Source organism: Notamacropus eugenii, chromosome 4 (assembly GCF_028372415.1).
Source record: "Notamacropus eugenii isolate mMacEug1 chromosome 4, mMacEug1.pri_v2, whole genome shotgun sequence".
In the NCBI taxonomy this organism is placed as follows: Eukaryota; Metazoa; Chordata; class Mammalia; order Diprotodontia; family Macropodidae; genus Notamacropus; species Notamacropus eugenii.
Window position 1 is genome coordinate 162,375,386 of NC_092875.1, and position 26,719 is coordinate 162,402,104.

A 26,719-nucleotide genomic window follows, 5' to 3' on the forward strand; every position below is an offset into this window, starting at 1 on the left:
TCTGGGGTTCAGATTCTTCCTCTGTAAAATGAGAGGATTTGACTAAATGGCTTCTAAATTCCCTTCCAGCTCTAAATATAGAAAGAATTCTGAGATAAAGTGAATGAGTATATGATCCATGGGATATTGGCAGCAATGATTTGTGCCTGGGAGGCGGTAGCACACAGAGAATGTACTTCAAGACAGGTATGACCCCAAAAAGAGGTGAGTCATTAATTAGTGAGACTGAAAGACATAAGGGACACCCCGGAGCTGCCTTGGTTTTCATAAAATATTAAAAGAACTGGAAGAAGTCATCTGAAGTTCACATAAATGGTTTCTTCAAGAAAAGAAATGAGTAAGCATCACATAAAATGAAGTCACCCATGAGTTTCCATTTCCAAAAGTGGAAGAAGCACAGAAAACAAAGAGAACAGAGTTATGGACATGCCATTTTTGTATTTAGTTACCAGGTAAATATTAAGACACTGTTTGCAGTTGTCAAAGTGTGGTCTGGGGAACCCTAGGGCTCCCTGAGACCCTTTCTGGGGATCCTTGAGGCCAAAACAATTTTCACAATAATACTGACATTTTAATTTCTAATATGGTAAATATTGATAAATATAATTCACATAAACAAACACTCCTGAGGGGTGGGGGACTGTCAATAATTTTTAAGAGTGTAAGGGGATCCTAGGACCAAAATGTTTGAGAACTGCTGGTCTAAAGGAATGTGTTTGTGCAGGACTTTATTTTTACATTTGGGAAATTTATTTTGCTCTCCCTGCCCCAAATTAATAAAAAGGTAGTATTACTTTACATATATGCATTTGAGTGTATATGTGTATGAATATCTATGTATATGTATGTATATATATGTGTGTGTAAATGTGTATATATGTGTATGTATATATGTTTGTGTATGTTTGTATACATGCTTAATTGTAGTCTGAGAGGAAGGGAAAAAATAAAGTAAAAAGTGCACAGCAAAAGATAAAAGAAAATCTACAAGGAAGCAAAGAAAAGCTGGGCAGTTTTGAAAACAATGTATAGTATTTATTATACAGTTTTCTTGAAATGAAAATTTATTGATTTACACTGAATCCTCTCATGTTCTCCTATATATCTGCTAATGGTTTGTTTTTTTCTTATTTTGTATTTAAATATAAAATAAATTTAAAAACTTAAAAATAAAGAAAATAAGTAGCATTACTATTTCTCAATTTTATAGCTTTAAAGCCTTGGTACTGGATTATTCTTCAGTCTATATGCCTCAATTTTTATTCCAAAAAAAGATTTAATTGTGTTTTAAGTTACCAATGGTTTTATATAGGCAAAGAATAAAGAATACCAGACAATTATTAATTAACTTAGATAAAGTCACAATGAACAGAGCTTATACCTCTTGAAATCTATTATGTAGCTACTCCAGACACTAGAAGAGAGTTGGATTTAGGGTCAGAAGGAAATGTCTATAAATCCTATCTCTAAGCCCTAGTATCTGTGTGACCCAAGGCAAATCATTTAACCCTCTCTCAGTCTCAGTTTCCTCTTCTGTAAAATAGTGATTAAAAAAGTATCAGTTTCATGGAGTTACTGTAAGCATCAAAGAAGATCATGCATACAAAGTTCTTTGCAAACCTTAAAATGATATATAAATGATATTATTATCATTATAAATCCTTCAAGAAACAGATTTTTTCCTACTTCTCCCTATAACTATTATAACCTACAAATTTTATTTTTGTAAGAGGTAACTTTTGTAGGAATAATGTTATTTTTGGTACTATACCCTCCTCAATAACTCTGTACAAGTGTTCAACAGGGATCATCAACATCCAGAATGTTGCATGAGAAGCTAGCAATTGAGATGGGAACATTTTAGAAGAGCTCAGTGGGCACAACTGACAGTAAAAGCAAAGAGAAGGAAAAGTGGCAGCTGCAGAATCCTGATAACTTACTGGTCCAGTGAAAATAAAAATAGTAGGACCCCAGCAAATGAGATCAGGGCCTTTACTGTTCATGTTATGGGCAAGTCACTAATATGCCTTTTACTGCCCAGTTTCAGTATCAAGCTGACTTAACAGCCTAGAACACAGATGAGCAAGACTGACTGATTATTTCATTCTTGGAGATAAAGCTTTATAAAGGTATCGTTTTTTCTTTTCTTTTTGGGAGGGGAAGAGGCACACACAAAGATGATGAATGTTTTTGGCACAGGATGATATTGGGGTGGCAGGGAAGATGCAAAGGGAATCAAAACTATTGCAGCATCCTTAAACAACAAAGTCATTCAAATCATTTAATGAGTTTTCCTGAATGCTTTCCAGAAAAGGGGAAAGCTTCCATTTTGTACTCCTTTCCTCTCAATTCTCTTATTATATTTATCTATCTTTATGGCCATACTTTTACTCTAAGTTACTAAATAAAGTAACTAAAGCAATTATATTCACATAATGCAGGATAAAAGTAAGAGAAATATTGAGATAATAATACAAATCTTTTCTAATCAGAATGACAGCAAGCTTGGAAAATATTCAAATGAAGTTGCTAAACTTGATCATTGAAGCATCTCTCAGTGCAGGATAAATGCTAATTCCAGACTACACATCAACAAACCTAAATTTTGACAAATAATTAACCAGCATCTATGACTAGAAACACTAATTTCATGATGAGGGAACCATCTCCTCCCCTACAAAGTAGTTCATTAAAGCCTTTCACTCAGGATATTTTCCACAAATATCTACGAAAAGCCTTCATATGGTACATCAATGGGTCTGACAATAAGTTATTTTGGAACAAAATAATACAGACAAAAACTACCCCAGTGGTTGTCAACGGACCACTCCTTATCAACTTTATATAAAAAAGAAACATTTAGGGGCTGGGAAAAAATATTTGGGGCCAAATAAATGCCTAAATGCAGTTGAAGATAAAAAGCCATAACTATACAAGGATTCATTGTCTTTAGTAGTCATTTCAATGAAGGTCAAAAGAAAAGATCATTATTGAACCTCCCCACAAAAGAAAACGGTTGTCTCTATTTGCTCACACACCATTACCATGAGCATTTTTCTCAGTCCAGTTTAAAGTAATACCTCTAATACATATCAGCCACATGATGCTATGCTCTCAGTGAAACAGGTAACTCTAAAATTCTATTTTGCAGAATAGTTGTGATGTGCATAGAAAAACGGAGAGGTTCCTCATCTACACCTGTGAAATCACATGTAAGGATGAAAAATATCTCAGTCCCACTTCACTTCCCTCTCCTTTCTTTCTAGCAATCCTTATTTTATCCATCTGAACAATGAAAGCTTTGGCATCACATTTATCTTTCAAAAGAATACTATTATTTCTAATCCATACGTGTGTGTGTATGTGTATGTACATATATACACACACACACATATACACACATACAATTATCCTTTCCACATCATGAGGGTTAGAGGTGTGGTGCAGTGTCCCCAAGATCTGGAAAATCCATGTAAAACTTTTGGGTCTTCCCTTTGTACCAGAGAAAAAGAATGGTTTATTTCTTTTTCTTTTATAGGGTGTTTACAATACCTAATTGTAAAAATTTGGGTTAATATTATATAATACTACACATATATTTTATGCATCTCTGACTTTTCTAAACTTTTCCCATGTCTTCTGCTGGCCTTTGTGTATTGTCTGCACCTTCCATAAAACTCCCCCAAATTCCTATTTAATTTCCTATGCCAAACACCAATATATCAAAACTGTAATGAGGAAAGTTGTGATGTGGAAAGTTGTGATGTGGAAGGGTGTGTATATATCTCCTTTGTATCTAGTGAGAGTAATGATTATTAAAATCAAATAATTTGGGGAGATCCAGAGTTCTCCCCTTCTTCTAAAGTCCTGATTTTAAAAAGCAAAAAGTTCAGTCTCTGGAAGAACATTTCTGATAATGAGAGTGAATTAATTCTCCTCAATCTTGGTCAGAGACCACCCAACCTTACAAGGAATTTAATCAAAGGTGGGGAAGCCCACTGTGTTCTACTCAAGTTTGGGTGGGGATAAATTCTTTGATTAGATTGTCCAAAGCTGGAGATGGTCTGGGAATGGTCTTAGAGAGATAGGATTCTCTGTCCAAGGCTGCCATGATGTCACTCCACTCTTAGCTCCTCATTTTAATGTAGCCCACACTGTGTTGACCAGAGCTGATTGCCATTCACCTTCCAAAAACACATCTAAGCCCTAAGCCCACCACCATGATGGTCTTTGATCTAAGAGAGGTGACCAAATGACCACCCTTTTACTAATAACATGCTAGCTATATTAATATAATAATTAAATTATCAGAAATTGTCTCTGGAACCTTTTTAATTGACACAAGAGCTGTTTGCATGTTAACTTTCCCATTAGACTGTGAGCTGACTGAGATCAGCAATCATTATTTTTTTGTTTGTTTTTTGCCTCTTTTTATCCCTATTAGCGTGGTGCTGGCATATAGTAGGTGCTTAATAAATGTTTACTGAGAGTAATAATAATAATTGTTGTTGTTCAGTTGTGCCTGATTCTTCATGACCCCATTTGGGGTTTTCTTGGCAAAGATGCTGGCATGGTTTGCCATTTCCTTCTCCAGCTCATTTTACAGATGAGTAACTGAGGCAAACAGTTCCCAGACTCACATGCTAATAAGTGTCTGAGGCCAGATTTGAACTCCTGTCTCTAGGTCCTGCCCAAATAGCAACAACAACTAGTATTCACATAGCATTTTAAGGTTTGCAAAGCACTTTTCACGTTACCACATCTGATCTTCACAATAATGCTTTGTATTAAATCAGTTTTACAAATGAGGAAGCAGGCTGACTGAGGTTAAAATGTATCCAAGATCACACAGCTACTAAGTGTCTGAGACAAGATTCAAACTCAGGGTCTTTCTGATTCTAAGTCCAAAGTTCTAGCTACTATGCAACCAGGATGGCCTGAAAAAGCTGTTCAATTTTTTCTTTTAAAGCTACTCTTGCTTTAAATTTATTATGAATGTGAAATGTTAGACTTAATTATACTGATAAATGTTTTGCTTTGCCCCTGAATTTCTGAATGTAACCACAGTATCTGACGATATTAAAGATATTACACTATTTATCAAGATAAGGTCAAAATGGATACATGACCTAAATATAAAGAGAAATTTTAAGAGAAAACTAGAGGACCATGGGTTATATTTATCAGACTTGTGGGTAGGCAAACAATTTATGAATAAACAAGAGATAGAGAGCAAAGTTAGTTGTAAAATGGATAATTTTGATTACATTAAATTAAAAAAAGTTTTGTACAAATAAAACAAATGTGGCCAAGATTAGAAGGAAAGCAGAAAATTGGAGGAAAATGTTGTAGACAGCTTATCAAATAGATCTCATCTAAAATACATAAAGATCTTTGTCAAATCTGTAAGAGTACCAATCATTCCCCAATTGATAAGTGGTCAAAGGACACAAACAAGCAGTTTTCTAATGAAGAAATCAAAATGATTTACAGTCATATGAAAAAATGCTCTAAGTTATTATTGATTAAAGAAATACAAACTAAAACAACCTTGAGATATCATTTCATACCTACCTTATTGGCTAAAATGACATTAGGGTAAAGTGACAAATGTTGAAGAGGGGTGTGTGGAAAAACTGAGACACTAATTCATCGTTGGTGGAATTATGAACTGATCCAATCATTTTGGAGAGCAATCTGGAATTATATCCAAAGAGTTAAAACTACCCTTTGATCCAGTAATATCATTACTTGGTCTATTTCCAAAATTGACTAGGGAGAAAGGAAAAGAACTTATATGTCCTAAAATGTTTATAGCAGCCCTCTTTGTGGTAGCAAAGAACTAGAAATCGCAGGGATGCCCATCAATTGGGGAATGGCTGAACAAGTTATGGTATAGGATTGAGATGGAATACTTCTGTACAGTAAGAAATCATAAGCTCAATGATTTTAGGAAAACATGGAAAGACGTGCACAAAATAACAAAGAACAAAATGAGCAGAACTAAGGGAACACTGTATACAGTAACAGCAAGATTGTTTTAAGTACTCTGAACAAATATGTTATTTTGACTATTATAAATACTCAAATTAACTATAAAGGACATATTGAAGGTGCTAGCTGCATCCAGAGTAAAAACTGATAAACAGCAGGTATAGAACAATTTACATATATATATACCTACTTGTGTCTAATGGGAGCCATGGGATGTAGGGAAGAAAAAAAAGGAAAAAAATAAATTTACATGATGATTTTGTTGTATATTTGAAAGGAATAGCAAGTTGTGCATAGTAGATGTGCAGTTTCATGTGCAATCATCTTTCTATTGTACAATGTGATGTAAATGCTTGTTCCATAAATTAAAAAAAAAAGATATTTCAGAACATGAAAAAGTCTTATTCTGAGACTGAACAGAAATTTACATTTCTATTGTTATGTCTGATGGAAAAATATTTAGGTACACTTCATGGACAAAACAGTCAGAAAATGAAAACAAAGATTAAAAAGTGACATCCTCCACCCCCCTTCCCCACCTTGACTCCCTCTTTATTCAGATTAGATTGTTTCATTCACAGTATCAATGACTAACTTACCGTTGCAGGTACCATTGGATGTCAAATTGAGCAGCATGTTTTGTTCATGCTGAAAAGAAAACAACGTGTAAGAGAAAGTTTACTTCAAGAACTAGTTATTGTCTCTCAATCAATACCATCCTCCTCTTTTCAAGTTAAAAATCAAATCAAATTTTCCTCAACGTGAAAAGCATTTGCTAAGGGCTTACTATATACAAGGTCTTGTCCTAGCAATAGCTATCTACCAAACAAACGAATAAACAAACAAAACTCTCTCTGCCTCCAAGGATCTTACATTCTACTGAGACTTGCAAGGACTCTAGGGTGACACAGCCAGAGACCATCTCATTTTACAGATGAGGATGCTATTTGTTTTTGTTCAGTAGCTTCAGTCATGTCCAACTTTGTAACACCATTTGGGGGGTTTTCTTGGCAAAGATACTGGAGTGGTTTGCCATTTCCTCCTCTAGCTTATTTTACAGATAAGAAAACTGAGGGATACACAGATAGTGTCTGAGGCCTGATTTCAATTTAGGAAGAAGAGTCTTCCTGATGCCAAGTCCAGTGCTCTATCCCACTGCACCATCTAGATAAGGAAACAGTTTAAGTTAATTAAATAATAAGGACAGAGATGAAAGTCAAACTCAGGTTTTGTGATTCTAAGTTCAGGAAGCCTGCTACCACTTTCTGTTGTTCTATTATAGCAGACTTTGGATAACAAGAAGACAGGGGAGGGATTTATATTCCAAGTCACAGCTACATTGTCAGTTCATTACACCAGGGAATCTTAATCTGGGGTGCATAGATCCTGAAGAGGGTCTGTGACTAGATTTCTGGGAGTCTATGAACTTGGATGGAAAAAAAATTCACTAACCTCTAAACTAGTAAATTTAGTATTTCCTTCTCTTATGAATATAGGCATAAACATTATTTGGAGAGGGGTCAATGGTCTTCATCAGACTGTCAAAGGATTCATGACACAAAAAAACCATTTAAGAACCACTGCCAATCACTGCACTATAATTTACCTGATGGCAATTTCAACAGGATGAATACTTAGTTAATATTAGGACAACAGCTTAATGTTCATCTGTGGAACTTCATGAAAATATGCCAAGGTATTGTTTCTCTCTTGTGGAGAATCTGGGGTCAGGATTCTGTCATTATAACATGACAGTTAGTTTACCTGGGGGCAACAGTAGAAACTTTTGCCTGACAGTAGATATTATCTCCAGAGTCCTGCTACATTGTATTCTACTCACTTTTCAAAAGCAAATTTTAGAATGTTAGAGAAAGAATGAACCATAGAAAGAATCCAGTCCAAAGCCCTCATTTTACAGATAAGATAAGACTTTTAAACAGTACTCAGCCTTTAAGTGAAGTTTTCATAACTATCCCCCTCCAATCTTCCTTCATACTCCTACTCTTCATAACTCTAAAAATACCCTGAATGATCAGAAAGAGTTGTTTTTGTTTTTTAAAGAAACAAGAGCTGGATAACATCTTAAATCACTAAGGTATCAACTTTAACTTGGTTAAAGTTGGAAAGGCACAAAATGCTGTTTCAACTCATTTATGTTAACACAAAAAAATTCCAATTTTCCCTAAACTCAGGACAACATTCATCACAGAAAAAGAATTTGAGAAAAAGTCTAACACTCAACTGCAAACGCTGAGTACTTACTGTGTACAAGGGATTGTGGAAGGCACTGAGGGAAATACAAAATCAGTGACTAGCATTTATTAAGGGCTTACTATGTGCCAGGCATTGTTCTAAGTCCTGGGATTATAAAGAAAGGCAAAAACATGATCCCTATTCTCAAGACCTCATATTGCCATGGGAAAGACAACATACAAACAATTATGTACACACAAGCTATAACTAAAAGTAGTCTTCCAGGGAAGGCACTATGATGGGTGTGGAAAGGCCTCCTTCAGAAGACAATGCTTGAGTTGAGTTCTGAAGGAGTCTAGAGAAGCTGGAAACTGGAGGTGAGGACGGTAAGTATTCCAAGTATGGGGGACAGATAGCCTTTGTGTGAGAAACAGTAAGTAAATCAATGGAGCTGGATCATGCTTAGAGAAGAACAGAAACTATAATCAGAAGACTGAAAATATAGGAAATACACAAACTTATAAAGGGCTTTAAATGCCAAACAGGATTTTATATATTTGATACTGGAAATAAAGCCTCTGGCATCACTGAGTAAAAGTGTAAATCGGTCAGACCTATACTTTAGGAAAATCATTTTGGCAGCTAAATGAAAGATAGTTTGGAGGGAAGAAAGAGTTGAGGCAGGGGAGACCAATTAGAAGGCTATTGCAATACAGGTGAGATGAGAGGTGATGAGGGATTGTACTGTGCTTGTGGATGTGTGAGAAGTGGAACATACAAGAGGTACTGGGAAGGTAGAAACAAAAAGATTTGTCATTGGATTGTGTAAATGGAGTGAGTGACAGTGAGGAGTCAAGGATGATACAAAGGTTGTGTACTTGGAGTAGCTGAAGAGGGTCTTCAACTGTAATTGGAAACTGGGGAAAGGAGAAAGTTTGGAGAGAAAAATAATGGATTCTGTTTAGGCATACTGAATGTGATATACTGAATGCCATACTGGCATGCCTACCAGACATCCAACTTGAGATGTCCAAGAAGTAGTTAATGATACTGGATTGGAGTTCAGGAAACTGGGCTGGATGTATATATAATATATACACATACGTACACATATACATGAATACATACATACACATGTATACACACATATGTGCATATATACATATTTATTGTTCAGTCATTTTTTAGGCATGTCCGACTTTTCAGGACCCCATTTTGGAATTTTTTTTCTTTTTTTGAAATAGTATTTTATTTGTTCCCCAATTACATATCAAAACAATTTTGAGCATTCACTTTTACAAGATTTTGAGTTCCAAATTCTTCTCCCTCCCTTCTTCTCTTCTTAAAATGGTTGGCAATTTGATATAGGTTATACATGTACTATCATGTAAAACATATTTCCATATTAGTCACAGTTGTGAAAGAAATAGTCAAAAGGAAAAATAAACAGAAAAATGAATGTGAAAAAAGTATGCTTCAATCTGCATTCAGAGTCCATCAGTTCTTTATTTGCATGTAGATAGCCTTTTCCTTTGTGAATTCTTTGTATTTTTCTTGGAGCGCTGTGTTGCTGAGAAGAGCTGAGTCATTCATAGTTGATCAACACACAATGTTGCTGATACTGAGCACAGTGTTTACCTGGTTCTGCTCATCTCACTTTATATCAGTTCATACAAGTCTTTCCAGGTTTTTTCTGAAATTTCCTGTTCATCATTTCTTATTGCACAATAGTATTCCATTACATTCATATACCACAGCTTGGTTAGTCATTCTATCAGGACAACACCTCAATTTCCTATATTTTGCCACCATAAAAAGGGCTGCTATAAATTTTTTTGCACATATAGGTCCCTTTTTTTGTTCTCTCTTTGGGATATAGACCTGGTAGTGGTATAGCTAGATCAACGAGTATGACCCTTTAGGCACTGTTCCAAATTCCTCTCCAGAATATTTGGATCAGTTCACAACTCCACTAACAGTGCATTAGTGTCCCAATTTTCCCACATCCTCTCCACCATTTATCATTTTCCTTTTTTGTCGTATTAGCCAAATCTGATAGGTATGAGGTGGTACTTCCGAGTTGTTTTAAGCATTTCTCTAATCAAAAATGTTTTAGAGAACTTCATATCTCTATAGACAGTTTTGATTTCTTCATCTGAAAACTGCCTGCTCATATCCTTTGATCACTTATCAATTGGGGAATAGCTTGCATTCTTACAAATTTGACTCAGTTCAAGAAACGAGACTTTTATCAAAGCTACTTGCTGTAAATATTGCTTTCCAGCTTTCTGATTTCCTTCTAATCTTTGTTACATTGATTTTGTTCATGCAAAAGCTTTTAACATAATCACAACTGTCTATTTTGCATTCATCATGCTTTCTCTTATTTGATCACAAGTTTTTCCTTTGTGAAACAGTCAGTTCTTATCCCAAATGCTGGGATCTTTGGGTTTTTCAGACACTAGGTTACTGTAGTCATTTACTACTGGGTCTTGTGCTATCTATTTCTTTCTGTAACTCACTTAACTTCTCCTTTAAGAATCTGGATGCTATACTACTTGGTGCATATATGTTTAATATTGATAATACACCATTGTCTATAGTACCTTTTGGCAAAATCTAGTTTCTTTCCTTACATCTTTTATATCTTTTTATTTTTTTTATATTTTTTTTTTTTGCTTTTGCTTGGTATGAGATCAGGATTTCTTCCCCTGCTTTTTTTTTTTTTTTTACTTTAGCTGCAGTATAACAGATTCTGTTCCCACCCCTTAGTTTTACTCTGTGTGTGTCTCTGCTTTAAGGGTATTTCTTTCTTTCTTTTTTTTTTTTTTTGAGGGAGAGAATAAGTATTTATTAAATGCCTGCAAAGGGCTGGGACCTTTACAAATATCCCTTTTGATCCTCACCATCACTCTGGGAGGTAGGTGCTATTATTATCATTTTTTTTATAATTAAATTTATTTATTTAACTTTTAACATTCATTTTCACACAACCTTGGGTTACAAATCCTCTCCCCCTCTATCCCCTCCCCCCCCCAAACACCAAGCATTCTAATTGCCCCTATGACCAATCTGCTCTCTCTTCTATCATCCCTCTCTGCCCTTGTCTCCATCTTCTCTTTTGTCCTGTAGGGCCAGATAGCTTTCTATACCCCTTTACCTGTATTTCTTATTTCCTAGTGGCAAGAACATTACTCGACAGTTAATCCTAACACTTTGAGTTCCAACTTCTTTACCTCCCTCCCTCTCCACCCCTTCCCTTTGGAAGGCAAGCAATTCAATATAGGCCAAATCTGTGTAGTTTTGCAAATGACTTCCATAATAGTTGTGTTGTATAGGACTAACTATATTTCCCTCCATCCTATCCTGTCCCCCATTACTTCTATTCTCTTTTGATCCTATCCCTCCCCATGAGTGTCGACCTCGAATTGCACTTTAAGGGTATTTCTTATAAACAATATACTGTAGGATTCTGGTTCTTGATCTGCTTCTGTCTTATGAGAGAGTTGATTCCATTCATATTCACAGTTATGATTACTAACTGTATATTTCCCTCCATCCTACTTTTCCTTCTGTTTGTCCTCTCCTTTCACCTTTTCTCTCCTCAACAACGTTTTGTTTCTGTCTACCACCTTCCACTGATCTGCCCTCTCTTCTGTCAGCCCCCCATCCTCCCCTACCTTTACATAATCTCCTCCCCTCCTACTTTCCTATCAGGTAAGACAGATTTCTACATGCCACAACTGATTGTTTATATTATTCCCTCTTTGAGCCAATACTGATAAGAGTAAGGGTCAAGTGACTCCGATTCTCCACCCTCCCATCTTTCCCTCCCCTGTAATAGGTTTTTCTTGCCTCTTCATGTGAAATAATTTACCCCATTCTACTCTCCCTTCCTTCTGTACTCTGTGTACTCCTCTTTCTCTTCCCTTAATTATTTTTTATGTCATTCCCACAAATTCACGTTATACCCTTTCACTCTGTCTAGGTATATTCCCTCTAGATGTACTATTAGTGGTACAACTTTTAAGAATGATAAGTTATCATCTTCCCAGGAAGGGATGTAAACAGTTCAGCTCCACTGAATCCCTTATGTTTTCATTTTCCTTTTTTACTTTTTAGCTTTCTCTTGGGTCTTGATGTTGGAGATCAAACTTTTTGTTCAGTTCTGGTCTTTTTATTAAAGTTTGATATTATTCGATTTCAAAGAATAACCCATTTTTCCCTTGAAGTAGTATACTTAATTTTGCTAGGTAGGTGATTCTGGATTGTAGTCCTAGCTCCTTTGCCTTCTGGAATATCATGCTTCATGACCTCTGATTTTTTTTAATACTGTAACTGCTAAGTCCTGTGTACTCCTGATTGTGGCTCCCTGAAATTTCAATTGTTTCTTTCTGGTCACTTATGGTACTTTTTCCTTGACCTGATAGCTCTGAAATTTGGCTATAACGTTCCTAGAAGTTTTTATTTTGGGATATCTTTCTTGACACAATCACTAGATTCTCTCAATGCCTATTCTGCCCTCTGGTTCTAGGATATTAGGGCAGTTTTCCTCGATAATTTCTTGAAAGATGCAGTGCAGGTCCTCCTTTTGATTATGGCTTTCAGGGAGTCCGATGATTCTGACATCGTCTCTTCTGGAGTTGCTTTCCGAGTCAGTTGTTTTTCCAATGAGGTTTTTTTCACTTTTCACTCCTTGTTTCCCCTTGTTTTATTGATTCCTGATGCCTCACAGAATAATTATATTCCACTTGCCCAACTTTATCATTTCTTAAGGAGTTCTTCTCTTCCGTGGGTTTTTGTACTTCTTCTTCCATTTGACCAACTGTACTTTTTAAGCAATTCTTTTCTTTTTCCAAACTGCTGACTCTTTTTTCATAATTCTCTTGCATCACTCTCACTTCTTTTCCCACTTTTTCTTCTATCTCTCTTACATGATTTTTAAGCTCCTTTTGAGCTCTTCCAGGAGTTCTTTCTGGGCTTGAGACTTCCCATTTTTCTTTGGGGTTCTTCCCATAGATGTTTTGTCATTGTTGTCCTCTTCTGAGTTTGTTTCTCAATCTTCCCTGTCACCACAGTAATTGTCTGTGGTAAGATTCTTTTATGTTGTTTTTTGCTCACCTTTTTTACCCTTTTTCCTTTTTTTAAAATTTGATTGTCCCCAGAGTGGAAGGAACATTATCTTAGGCTTCTTGTTCCAGGGACTGTAAGGCCTTGACCATTTACCATTACTGAGGAGAAATCATCAAACAGGTAGGAAGAGAAGCAGGAAAGAGAATGCACGGAAATCTAAAGAAGAGGAGAGGGTGACTGACAATGTCTTCATATTGCTCAGAAGGGAAAGGGATTGAGAAAAGACCACTGGATTTAACAATTAAGAGATCATTGATAACTTCAGAGGAAGAAACTTCAGTTAAACAATGAGATTAAAAAAAAAAACAGACTGCAAGTAATTCAGAAATGAGTGAGAGGAAAGGGACTGGAAGCACTAGTGTAGATGATGTCATCAAGTTTAGCCAAGAAGTTTGATATTGAACAATAACTAGTGTGTTTGGTGGGATCAAGTTGGGTTTTTGTTCTGCATTAAATAAAATAGCTTGAGGACAGTGATCCGCTCACAGGCAGCAGGTAAGGAGTCAAGAGGTAGGGAGAGATTGAAGATTAAGGAAATGATGGGAATAGTGTGACAATATGCTGGAAATAGAAGGAGATGAGATCAACAGTGTAAACAAAGGGGTTTGCCTCAGGAAGGAGAAGGGGCCACTTCTTCATGAGAGAGAAGGGTAACAGAAAAGGCAAGAGGAAGACTTTTGAGTGATGGAGATGAGGAGGAAGGAGAGAAAAGAGGGGGCACTAGGAAAACAGCCTGAATTGTTCTGGTGAAATATTTATTAGGTCTTCAGCTAAAAAAGTCAGGTGATAGAGCACCATGGGAGTTTTGAGGAGGAGTAAAAAAATTTGGAATGCCTACTTTGGTGAGTGGGATAACAAGTCAATTAAGTTGCCTTGCTGCAATAAGGGTCCACCTGATTAGATCTGTAAAGGACTCAATCAGTACAATTTTGTGATTTTCTCTAGCTTCATTGAAAATTATATGGGCATGAAGAAAGCAAGTTGATCATGGGATTAATACAAAATCAGAGTTTGACAATGCATGACTGTCAACAAGACAAGGTGCAAGGGATCTGACAGAAGTAAATAGCCTAGAACTGAACTGATTCACAAGTCCAGTCATAAAGGCCAAGGAAAGAAATGAGGGGCAGAGGGTACAGGAATTGAGGCGGGGGCCAAATAAAAGGGTTAGGGGTACAGATGTGGTGGAGTCAGATCTTACTGGCTTGGGAGAGACAAAAGTTAAATTTTTAGTGTATTTACACTTTGGAAATCAGCAAGCACTACAAATTGGGATTCAGTTTTATTGTTTTGTTGATAATCCAGACTTAAGAAAGTGATTGAGCATATGTTAATAAAGAAGATCAAACTGAAAAGTGTTTTTGTTTTTTGGAAAGCTGATTGTTTAATATTTCCCAGCACAACCATGGTCAGAGGTCACAAGGAATGGGAAAAGATGGAATGATATAAAACAAATAGAAAAGAAAGGGATTTTGGAGTGCATAGATATGAAAGAACAGTTGTGGGCAATTATCAAGACACAGGCATAGCCCTCTTGGAGTATGGAATCTAACTGGGAGATAAAATACAAACATAGTAAAATAAATTAACAGTAAAAAGTACTATATGCTCACTGCCCATATGAATGGTATTCTAAATACTCAGAAGGAGAAACCACTATAGGCCAATTTGTTCAAGGAAGGTTTCACTGTTAAAATGGGATATGAGCTAGGTCTTAAAGATTCAATTATTGTAGGTACAAAGGAAGATGATTCATTCAAACTATAATGAACATTCAGCTTTATGGATACTTCATTCATTACTTCAATTACATTATTTGTGCCTTGATAAGGGGAAGTTAAATTTGTCTGTATCATAATAATCAAAGTCATATACTTCTCTTACCACATTTTTCCTTGCCTTCTAGTTTTTTGTGGGGAGAGGGAGAGGATATCTGTATGTCTTCTGCTACCTATTAGATTGTAAACTACTTCAACACAGGAATGATTTATTGATCTTTCATAGAATGACAAACTCATGAAACCATAAGAGTAGATGGGACTTCAGCAGCTATCTAGTATAAACAATACCCAAAGAGGAATCTCCACTATGACATACTTTAGTTTCCTCTCAAATGATGGGATTAGACAAGATGGTTTTTAAGCTCTCATAGTACTCTGATCTACAATCCATATTATCTCTCTCTCTCTCTCTCTCTCTCTCTCTCTCTCTCTCTCTCTCTCTCTCTCTCTCTTTCTCTCTCTCTCTCTCTCTCTCTCTCTCTTCTCCCCATTTCACCCCCTCCCACCCTCCCCATCCCCACACACAAACAGAGGATATGACCATCTGGCCTTTTCTTGAAAAGTTCCACTGAGGGGGGACTCTGAGCTTTTCAAGGAAGCCTATTGCCCTTTGGGATGAAAATAATTGTTAGAAGGCTTTTCCTTGACACAAGATTAATTTTGCCTCTTTTGAAACTTTTGTTTCTAGTTCTGCATTCTGAATATACAGACGCCTAATCTTCCAGCTCTTTTAAATATTAAAAGAAAGCTGTCAGGTCCCCTCCTTTTATCAATCAACAAGCATTTACTGAGCACCTACTATATTCTAGGCATTGTACTAGGAACTGGGGCAATAAATACAAAGACCGAAAAAAATCACTACTTTTGAGGAACTATTCTATTCCCCCAAAGTATTTTGCACAGCTTCTTGAACATAATAGTTACTCCATAAATAATTTGTTGAATGAATGAAATGAATAAAAGAAAGCAAGAGATAACAGCATTTTACTTTTTATTGGAGGTTTCTCTGAATATCTGTTTTTTTTAATTTTGTTAGTTATAACACTCTGATAGGTGACCTTTGATTTTAATTTCCTACCTTGTTGATATCATCAGGTGACTGGTTATTGGCATTATCCTTCTGGATTGTATTCATTAAATCAGCATGAAACTTCTTTGCATTCAGGAAGACAAGTGGATTGTTTATGGTTATAATTTTCACCTGTTGTAAATTTTCCTTTAGGGGAAGAAAAGGCAAAGATTCAGAGTTCTGCCTTCAATTTCTTGAGATAAGAAATGATGTCTTCTTTTAACAAGACTGCATGATACTGATAATTAATCTTTAAGGAAAATACAAAGTTATTACAGAAGGTTTCTGGGTCTTTTGTTTTTTCTTCATAGTTCCCTATCTGAGAGATGATGTACCATAAGACATGCTGGTCAGAATGCTTTAATTAATCTCCATTAGAGGTATTTAATATCCAGCCTGTATGTTAACATTCTTTTTGAAAATGAGTATCATGTTGAATAATTCTGTTTTTAAGGTATAGAGCTGGGGTAAGGGCCAGGAAATAGAAAAGGGACAGCAACAATTTCCCTCTACTCTTCCCACCTATTTCACTTATTTGGGTTCCCTCCTTTAAAAAGAAATCCTTAATATTAAACTCTCCCAGTCATTCATACCTTTGACTTAATTACCTTCATCAGAAAATCAGTGTTCATGCCTTCTATCGGAGAGCTTTCACACTAAGGGAATGAGAAATCATGATAGGTGGAGGGTAGAACACGGGAAAGCAGGCCAATATTTTGCTGGGCTGCGGACAGCCAGGGAGCAGCATGAGGGCACAGGGCGCCTGGGAAACAGAAAATGGGGCTTCTTGGGGTTAGGAGAATGGCATGTAGCTAAGGAGGAGAGAGGGCATTACAACTTTGCCCAGGGCTGTGAGAGCAGGAACTTGGAATATGCCATTGAAAACGAACTCCTGAGCTAGTCCTGAAATGAGCAGAGCACAACCACTCATCCAGAACATGTTGCTGTCGTTCAAACGTTTCTCAGTTGTATCCAAATCTTCATGACCCCATCTGGGGTTTTCTTGGCAAAGATACTAGAATGGTTCACCATTTCCTTCTAAGCTCATTTGACAGATGAGGAAACTGAGGCAAACTGGGTGAGGTAATTTGCCCAGGGTTACACAGCTAGTACAAATCTAAGGCCAGATTTGAACTCACCAAGATGAATGTTCCTGACTCTAGGTCTGGTACTCTATCTGCTTTGCCACTTAGCTGCCCCATCTAGGGAATGAGGAGATGGCAATTTAGATATAATGGTAAATCCTCATTGCTTTAAAAAATAAAAAAATGGCTTCTTAATACTCAGGTTCTACCTCAAAACAGGTTATATAACAATGAATTACATGGAGATGCAGATAAGCAAATAGAATGATTTTTTAAAAAATGATCTTATGCCCCAAGAAAGCCAGCAAGATCACTGCTTATTGGTCAATAATCAATATCACTGATATTGGTCAAGTAACTTAAATTCTCCAGGACTAATTTTCCTCATTAGTAAAACAAGGGAGCAGCACTAGAAAATGTCTAAGATCTCTTCCAAATCTCTATCTCTGGTTCAGACTTTAGAAGAGTCAGCTTAAACTTCAGTGAGCTCTAAGTTACAAAAATAACTTCAACTTAAGTTAAGTCACAAGCACACCACAAAAGAGTAAGTCCCTGGACCTGCCACATTTAATCATCATAAAGTCCTAAACTAGTCAAGATTACTCTGAATCACCCATTATTAAGACTATGTGACCATGCTAACCTGCTGCTTTAGGCTGCACCTATGAGAAGAATGATGCTAGCTTTCTTAAGAACAGATCTTAAAGTTATTCTGGAAAAGAAAAGATCATTATAGTGTGGTTTTAACTGGTGGAAACAGATTTCCTAAGTTTGTAAAGGCTTTATTTAAAGGGTGTTTGTTTCTACTGGGCCTACTTCAATTCAGTTCAAAAGCACTTATTAAGGCAAGGCCCAGGCAAAAATTAAAACAGTAATCTACTGGGAGAAAATGACATTTATGCATATGCAGTAACAGCAAACATACAGAAAACCCTTTCACATTGTGACTTTATAAGAAATCTTGGGGAGAATTTTGTGGCAGTGAAGGCCAGCAGATGACACATAAAAAGTTTAGAAACTCAGAAATGCATAAAATATATGTACAGTATTGTGCAATATCAACATATTTTATCTTTTAATGCTGTAATAATTCAGACTTCTCTGGTACAAAGGAATGGTCAAAAAATTTTACATAGATGTATTTTCTAGATTGTGGGGGATACTACCTACCCCTAATCCCTGCAATGTGGAAGGGATAACTGCATATACACAGCAGACACAAAATAATAGAGCTTGTGGTCGGTGAAATAATAACCATTTGGAGGATCAGAAAACTTCATGTAGACTACTCAAGCTAGAGTATTTCCTTCTGACTCAGAGGAGTCCCTTTTCCCAACTGTCAGTGAACTATTAGCTTCAACATGCTCCTTGTCCCGTGGGAATCAATTAAGAGTTGTATGTCACCCCAGCAAAGGACATGATCCTCTGCAAAGGTCAAGTACAAGAGTGCAGCTCACTGGCTGGTGCTCCAGGCTAACAGAATAGGGATTCCTATGATTGTCCCCTCTATACTGGCATAAGGAAAAATCTCTGCAAAAATGGTGCAAAGGTAGGAGATGGTATTTTATAAACAGGAAAAAGCAACAGAGTTTGGCTCTCTTACGAATCATAACCAGATATTTTTATTGTTCTCCCTCACAAACTCTTTTCTGATCATCCCTGCTCCTGGGGGCTTTCCCCTATATTAATGCCAAGCTTAGCTCAAATAATTGATCTGCTTAGCTCACTGCAGCTCAGAACTCTGGAGTTTAACTATGCCAGACTCAGCCTCACTGAATGTAGGCATTACCAGCATGTGCCTCAGTTTGATGTCCATTTTCTGAGAGCAAACTAGATGGATCTGGAGGTGCTTGCTAACAGATGTTTATGTCACTCCAGATGAAAAATCTCTTCAGCCTCAGAAACATATAGACATTATCCATTAAGGCAGCAGTTTTCAAACTGTGGTCTGGCTATCGTTGGGGTCTCTCTGACATTTTCTTAGGGGATCCATGAGGCTAAAAATATTTTCATAATAAGGGAAGGAAATAAATACTTGTTTAGCACCTACAATGTGTCAGACACTGTGCTAACACAATTATAAATATGTTCTCATTTTATCCCTACAACAACACTGAAAGGCAGGTGAGATTATTATCCCTCATCTTACAATCAAGATAACTGAGGCAAACAGAGGAAAAATGACTTGCTCAGGGTCACAGTATCTGAAGCCAGATCTGGACTCAGGTCTCGCTTACTCTAGGACCACTACTTCATCCACAGTGTACCTAACTGCCTCATATGCCTAATAATACTATGGCATTCAGATTTCTAATATGATCAATGTCAATAGATTTAACCTAAATAACCAAAAGTCCTTTGTGGGGAGGGGTGTCTTCCCTCAGTAATTTTTGAGACACCAAAATGTTTGAGAATCACAGTTCTAAGGCAAGGAAGGTTTGTGATCTGTGTCAGTAGAAGGGATTCCTACATCATATGCATTCTGGTAAAGAGCATTTAAGCTAGACTTGCAGTCAGGAAGACTTGAGTTCAAATTCTACCTCATCCCCTTAACTAGCCTAGTGATTCTGATGCCTAAGCCCTAGCTTCCTCAGCTTTAGGGGTAAGATTTCATGAATTCCAAGGTCCCTTCCAGCTTTGATACTGTAACAGAGATCCTTAAAAGTTTGGGGTAATGTTTTTTGATGTTTTTCAAAAAACCAGTTGTGACTATATTATCTTTCCTCATTCACAATATACCTAAAGTTAGCTTCTCATCCTAGATTTAGTAGGTAGCTGAGCATGGAAGAGTAAAAAAACAGGAACTGAAAATGACAGAAGGAAAATGTTTAAAGAGTTGAGCCAAAGAATGATGTCCATTTGATTTTTGGTTTGTCTACTTTGTTTCCCACTCCCAGCCTTGCCACAACCAGCATCATCCCTATTTCTGATGATAAATATTAACTTCCTTGGGATGAGGAAAAAAAAAGCAATGGTATTGAATGACTTGCTAAGACATCTACTTTGCAACTGTAAAAGAGGGATGAGATGCCTGTCTCCCACGGTTGTTATGAGCCTTGAATGACCAGGACTACAGCCAGTTGTTATTGTTGGTGTTATAGCTATTATTATATGGGCCTGAACTGGCTTATTTGGGAATAATCAAGGTTTTGACAGGGCACATTTTAGAATTCATGTTTTGGTAACAGGAAACCTAGTAGAGTGTGAAGCAATAGATGTTTGTCCTTTTTATTCTGTCAGACTTCCCTGGTTTTCTTCCTGCCTGGAGCTTGGTACAGTGCTTGACACATAGCAAGTGTTTAATGAACACTCCTTAACTAAATGACTTACTGAACTGCATCTCCTGTGCCTTTGGCACAGGAATCATCTTGAGGACAGTGATCTCTGAGCTGAGAATGGTGCCTGTACCCAACATCCCATTTCATGGTAACAGTAAGAATGCTAGGGCTGGCTCTCAGCATTGTACCTGCAGGGAGAACTTCAGCCTCCGAGTCAGACAATCTGAGACATTTCATGAGGTACTGAATTCACTAGAAAAAAAAAAACAAAGAAAGAAAAGAATGGCATGGAAAGGCAGAGAAAGAAAAGAATGGTATGGATAAGAAAAGAAAGAAAAGAATGGTATGGAAAGGCAGTGAAAGAAAAGAACAGTATAGAAAGGTGGGGAGAGGCGGCATCAGCAGCAGGTTAGAGGCTGAGCAACCATCAAAGGCTCCGAGCTCAGAGTGGTTCCTACTGAGTGGACAGACACTTTGACACTGTTCCTCTACTCAAAACCTCCAGGGATTCTGTGTTGCCTCTAGGATCAAATATAAACTCCCCTGTGTGACATTTAATCTTCCATGACTTGACTTTGACTGATCTTTCCAGACTTTTTGATGGACCTGTGGTCCGGCTAAACTGGCTTTCTATTTGTCTTACCCATCTCCCACCTGCATTGGCTGTCCCCTATGCCAGGAATGCACTTCCTCCTCATTTCTGCTTCTCAGAATCCCTAGTTTCCACCAAAGCTCAGATCAAATACACCATCTCCTGCATGAAAACTCTCTTCTTTCCTTAGTGTCTCCCTCCCCAGAAATTACCCTGAATTTATTTTCCGCATGTTTTGCGTACACCTATATATGCACAGGTATCTCCCCAGATGTAATTTAACATCCTTAAAGCCATGAATACCTTCATTTTTTTTATCTCCTGTCTTTATTAAGCATAATAGATGCTTAATAGATATTTGTAGAGTGATGATTACTCAGAAATTATTGGGATTTCTTGAGTTTAATCATCCTTTTTCAAAAGTACAGGATTTCTCAGGAAGATTCCTAAGGCTTACCACTTCCAGCTAATTTGGAAAAACCCTGAGAATAGTTTTTTAGAAAAGGGGCCAGTTCTTCCAGTTCCAATAGGAACTAGAAATAGAGAGACAAAAGAATTTGAAAAATAACAAGGAAAAAAGTTAACTAAATATTTGCAGGGCAGGTTCAAAATGAGATCAGTTTAAAAAAATGGCAAATACACAAATTAACCTTTCTACCCTTACCTACATCAAGCTAGGTTTCTGATGCCTATGAATAAGAAGGTAAAAAATTAAAAACATGGATTTTTAGATATGTCTACAGGTGGGCAATATTGAAGAATTATGGGCTATTCTCTTGTAAGAGATGCAGAACCTATCAAAAGTCAGTCACATGAGAGAGGTCCAAATAATACCATGGCATTGTGATGAAAATCCTTCGTGATTAAAAAGTCCTAGGTTCAATTCACCTGAAAGATTTACTAGCTATATAACCCTGTCTAAGTCACTAGACTCCTCTGATCCTCAGTTTACTTATTTACAAAATTAGAATAATCATAGCATTGGCCCCCCAGGGTTGTTGTGAGGGTCTAATGAGACAGTGCATGTAAAGTACTTTGTGGATCTTAAAATGCTATACGAATGTTAGGGACCATCATCATCATTACCACCATGATTGCCACTGTTATCTCATTCACTCAGTAAAAACAGTAGGGAAACACAAGAACCCTCTGAGGTTGCTACCTGCCTATTCCCAATTTTCTCTGGTTTTTCCCCAACCCATTTTCCCTCCTCTCCATTTCAGATCAGAGTTAGAAATTTGGTTAGAAAATTTGAGGCCACTTGGCAATGAAAAGAAATACTCATGTTAATTCTGCTCATGGTTCCCCTGTGAACAGTAGCTCTTCTTTTCTCCAATATGGCCTTGTTTAATGACTCTTGGGATTGATCACCAGATGAAAGGAAGTCTTTCTTTGTTCAACTGATTGTGTTAAAACTATATACAAACTGCACATATGGTGGTCATATGTACAATGCTGCCAGTTCAAACAAATAACAATAGTAAAGACTTTTTTAAAAGAAAAACATTCCTTTATCACCTTTTTATAATCCTCCTATAGTCCTAATAAAACTATCAATAAAAAGTAACGCAAAATACAAGACAAATGTGGAACAAAAAATTAGAAAGGCAAACTTACACCCTCGACTTCTGTCTTCACTTTGTATTCCAATTCTTTCATATTTTTCAGACTCAATGTCTTGGCTCTGGAAGTATGGCAAAGAGAAAAATTTTTAAAGGTCAAAGTAAAAAGAAATCTTTGTTTACTTTTTCTGGCTGTTTATATGTCTATGAATGTTTACATTAGATCATAGTGTTTAGCCATTGGATTTTAAGATTTTTTAAAATAGAAACTAATTAAAATTAATTGATTATGTTTTATTTCATTCAAAGCTCCTACTGATAGTGAAAATGAAAAATTTCTAGGTGGCTGAAATTATCTCAGCCTTTCATCACTAATGATAAATTATTTGAATACTAAATCATAAATTGGTCCAACTGAGCTTATCTTCCTTTTGGTGCAATTGTGATTTTAAGATTAAAAAAAGTTATTCCCACACTAGATATTAAATCCTCAGAGTTTGAGGACACAAAATGTATCTGAGTCTAAGCAGGATTTCATCTCAGTTCTTTGCTTAAAATATTGGCTCATAAGTAGTGAAACTTGTTTTTCTGTTCTGTTCAACTTTTCATGACTCCATTTGGCAAAGATATGGGAGTGGTTTGCATTTCCTTCTCTAGCTCATTTTACAGATGAGGAAACTGAGGCATATAGGGTTACGTGACTTGCCCAGGGTCACACATCCAGTAAGTGCATGAAGCCAGATTTGAACTCAGAAAGATGCTTTCTTCCTAACTACTGTGTCACCAACCTACCCTGAAGTGAAATTTAGTCAATAATTATCTGGTATTTTTTAGATACAGCCAAGCCCAACCCAACCAAGCTAAAAGAAGAGACTAAGGAATAATGATTTAATATTGCAATAATTGGTTTATGATAACAATTTGTTCTTCATATAGTCATAAAATATTTTACCCTATTAGCTAGGTAGATCAGGCAATATGAGTGCCCACTTTATACATGAAGGAACTAAGCTTCATAAATATCTAGTGATTTATCAAGGTTATGTAGCTAATAAGTAGGAGAAATAGGAAACCAATGTGACTAGCCTTAGTATTCTCAGGAACAGTACTGGAATGGGAGTAGAGACCTTTAACTGAGGACCATTCACTATTACTGCTTGTTTCTACTAATCTCCAAATTGCCATGACACCACAATAACCAAAATAAGAAAGATTTACAGCAGAGATGGGTCTAAGAAATGGTCAAATTAGGAAAAATAAGATCCTGGAGAAAAATCGATAGGATAATAATAATAAATGTCAATGATATCACCTTAAATTTGTATTATATTATTTGTACTTTTTACTTTTCCAGTCCTTTTGTGCATGTTATCACCATTCTAGAGCGGAAGCTGAAGACTCCAAGGGAAAGCAAGGTGGATCAGAGTGCTAAGGAGGACAGGGGAGGAGAAGGAGGAGAAAGGTCACAGCATTAGGGTTATAGAACTAGAAGGGATCTTAGAAGTCACTGAGTCTAACCCACTCTCCTCATTTTACAGATAAGGAAACTATCCCAGGGAGATGAATGATTTGATTGAGGTCACATAGTTAGTGACTAAGGTCAAATCTGAACTTGAGTTTCCCCGACCTGAAATCCAACACTGCATCCATTATACCCCACTGCCTCATGATGAGGCGTAGGAGGAAGGATAGCCCCTGGGGGGAAGCAAAAGGAGCTTCAGGAGAGCAAATAAATCAGGGAGGAAAGAATGAGTCAGAGAGGGAAATGAGAGGACAGACTGTTGGTAGGGAAAACGGGTCACAAAGGAACAGGTGCTTCGGTTAAAAAGAGTTATCTCTGTGTAGTCCTTGACAAATTGTATGACTGTATGATGAATTGTATGATGGATTCAGAAAAGCACTAGGTTGGTAGTTAAGAGGCCTGGGTTCTAGCTGGCTCAGGGAAAGTCACTGATTTCTCTCAACATTTCTGTTTTATCTTCTGTAAAACGGGGAAATTGGAGCAGATGATCTCTTATCTAAGGTTCCTAACTGGCTCTAAAGAGCTGTAATTCTACAAAATTGTCTGCGGGGTTTGGATTCCATCTGGTTTCTAAGCATGCAGGGTTTGGTTGATAAGCAAACTTTGCCAGGAAATTGCACAATTTACCATTAATACTGACCTATGATCTATGTGTCACTGGCATTTGAGGATACTGTCCCAAAATTACACATTCTGAAAAGACTGCAGAATCCAAAAAATACAGATGTTTTGCTATTTTCCTGACTTTCACATCGTTTCACATATTCCATTTGATACAAGTAATAAGACATTCCTCACATTACAGTTCAGAACCAGAGTTCTATTTCACATGTAAGCAAGGGCATTTCTATCTTCATGTACTTTCTTGTGTATATAACACACACACACATATATATATATATATATATTACAAAAACATATATATGCACATATACAGACATGCACATATAGACATATACTTACATATGCACATAGACATATAGACACACACAAAAATGTACATGAAGAAAGGAAGTATCCCTGCCTACATATGAAATAGAACTCTGGTTCCCAACTATAGGATAAGCTGAACTATCTATCTTATCTATCTACAGAGACAAACACAAGAAAAAGAAATATATAGAGATAAACACAACTCTATGTCTATACACTCACCCACCCACCCACACCCACATACACACATGCTCCTAGCAAAACCTGAAGCTAGGCTATCACAGAGAGTGCAGGAAGAACACAGAAGATGGAACATATACCAGAATTTATAAAGATTATAAATAAACAAACAGAACACCTTACCTTGGGAAACGCACAATCACAACAGCTATGGTGCAGACAACACCAAAGAGCAGCCCCACATTAGCTGCGAAACATATGGTAAATATGTAGGTGCTGACCCATATGCTCTGAAAAAGAAACAGATTTTAGGCATCCCTTTCTTCCCCCTCGGGATTTCAGAGCTTTATCTTCATAATACCCTTGTGACCAATTCTTGCCTACTCTCCTCCCTTCACCCCACTCCAGGCCCCCTGGGAGGGATGATTTCACTTAACAGATGGAAAAACTGAAGCCCAGTGAGAGAATGATGTCATCTGACTCTACAGAAAAGTGGGTAGCCAAGTTAGGAATAGAGCCCCATTCTAAATGACACAACCTCTTCTTGCCTAAAGTCTCATGAAAGACTACGTAAGTCCACTGAACATTGTAATGTGCTTTCCCAGGTGCATTAGTAGGTCCCCACAGCTTTACTATTTAAAAAAGAAGTATTAGCACTTGAGATAACCTCAGGTTCACGTTCTGCCTATAACAAATGCTCTTGATGTGATCAAGGGCAAGTCACCTAAGTGCCCCAGGCCACTCCTGAACGCTGTAAGCTACAAATGAAGCTGTAAATTCCAGATGAGTTTCAAATATATATTGATGGAGTTTATACCAAGGGTTCCCACTAATATGAAATCACAGGTCTAGGCCTCCTGATACACCCATGCAAATACAAATAAATGCACATGTGGATCTTTATGTATCTATTATTCATGCATCAGTATTAATATTTAGAGATACTATGTGAATGTGCATGGAGTTGGAAGCTCTACAGAACAATGTTGTGAGTACCACTTTTTTGTAGGAATGCTATGAAATTCATGAATGTCTCCTATGATATACACTATTACTTGTTAAAACTAAGTTTTAAATGAGTGACCTCATCAATACTGTAATACCTTATTTTATCTTCAGAACAATGAATTCGATTATACATTCAATTTGCAAGGAACCATTCATTGCAAAAACCAGGGTCAGCATATTCCTTCAAAAGGAAGAATGCAAGAAACCTTATTTCTTTTTTAGTTGGAATGTAAATTCTTCCCATGGAAACAACAGTTTACATCAATGTGTTTTATTACCATTTGCATTTCTTAGCTTAAAATACTGAAAGGGAGAAGGGTGTGTGGATAAAAAGGAGGGGGAACCCTCTAGCTCCCTGGAAGGTTACATACTTTGTTAAATCCAGGAAT

At 36.8% G+C, this 26,719-nt stretch overlaps 1 protein-coding gene across 9 annotated transcripts in view; it reads right to left on the reverse strand.

Moving 5' to 3' along the window:
* SLC26A7 (solute carrier family 26 member 7) overlaps positions 1-26,719 on the reverse strand; it is a 208,851-nt gene that overhangs the window by 16,656 nt on the left and 165,476 nt on the right. For 3 of the 9 annotated variants that reach the window (XM_072603587.1, XM_072603580.1, XM_072603589.1), the window contains 6 exons: positions 25,506-25,612; positions 22,743-22,809; positions 17,310-17,372; positions 16,764-16,826; positions 16,180-16,317; positions 6,594-6,642 (listed from right to left, as the gene is read on the reverse strand). In XM_072603587.1, coding sequence (XP_072459688.1) covers positions 6,594-6,642; positions 16,180-16,317; positions 16,764-16,826; positions 17,310-17,372; positions 22,743-22,809; positions 25,506-25,612 — 487 coding nt within the window. The remainder of the gene's footprint in view (positions 1-6,593; positions 6,643-16,179; positions 16,318-16,763; positions 16,827-17,309; positions 17,373-22,742; positions 22,810-25,505; positions 25,613-26,719) is intronic. The other 6 variants (XM_072603588.1, XM_072603586.1, XM_072603581.1 and 3 more) reach the window with 5 other exon arrangements.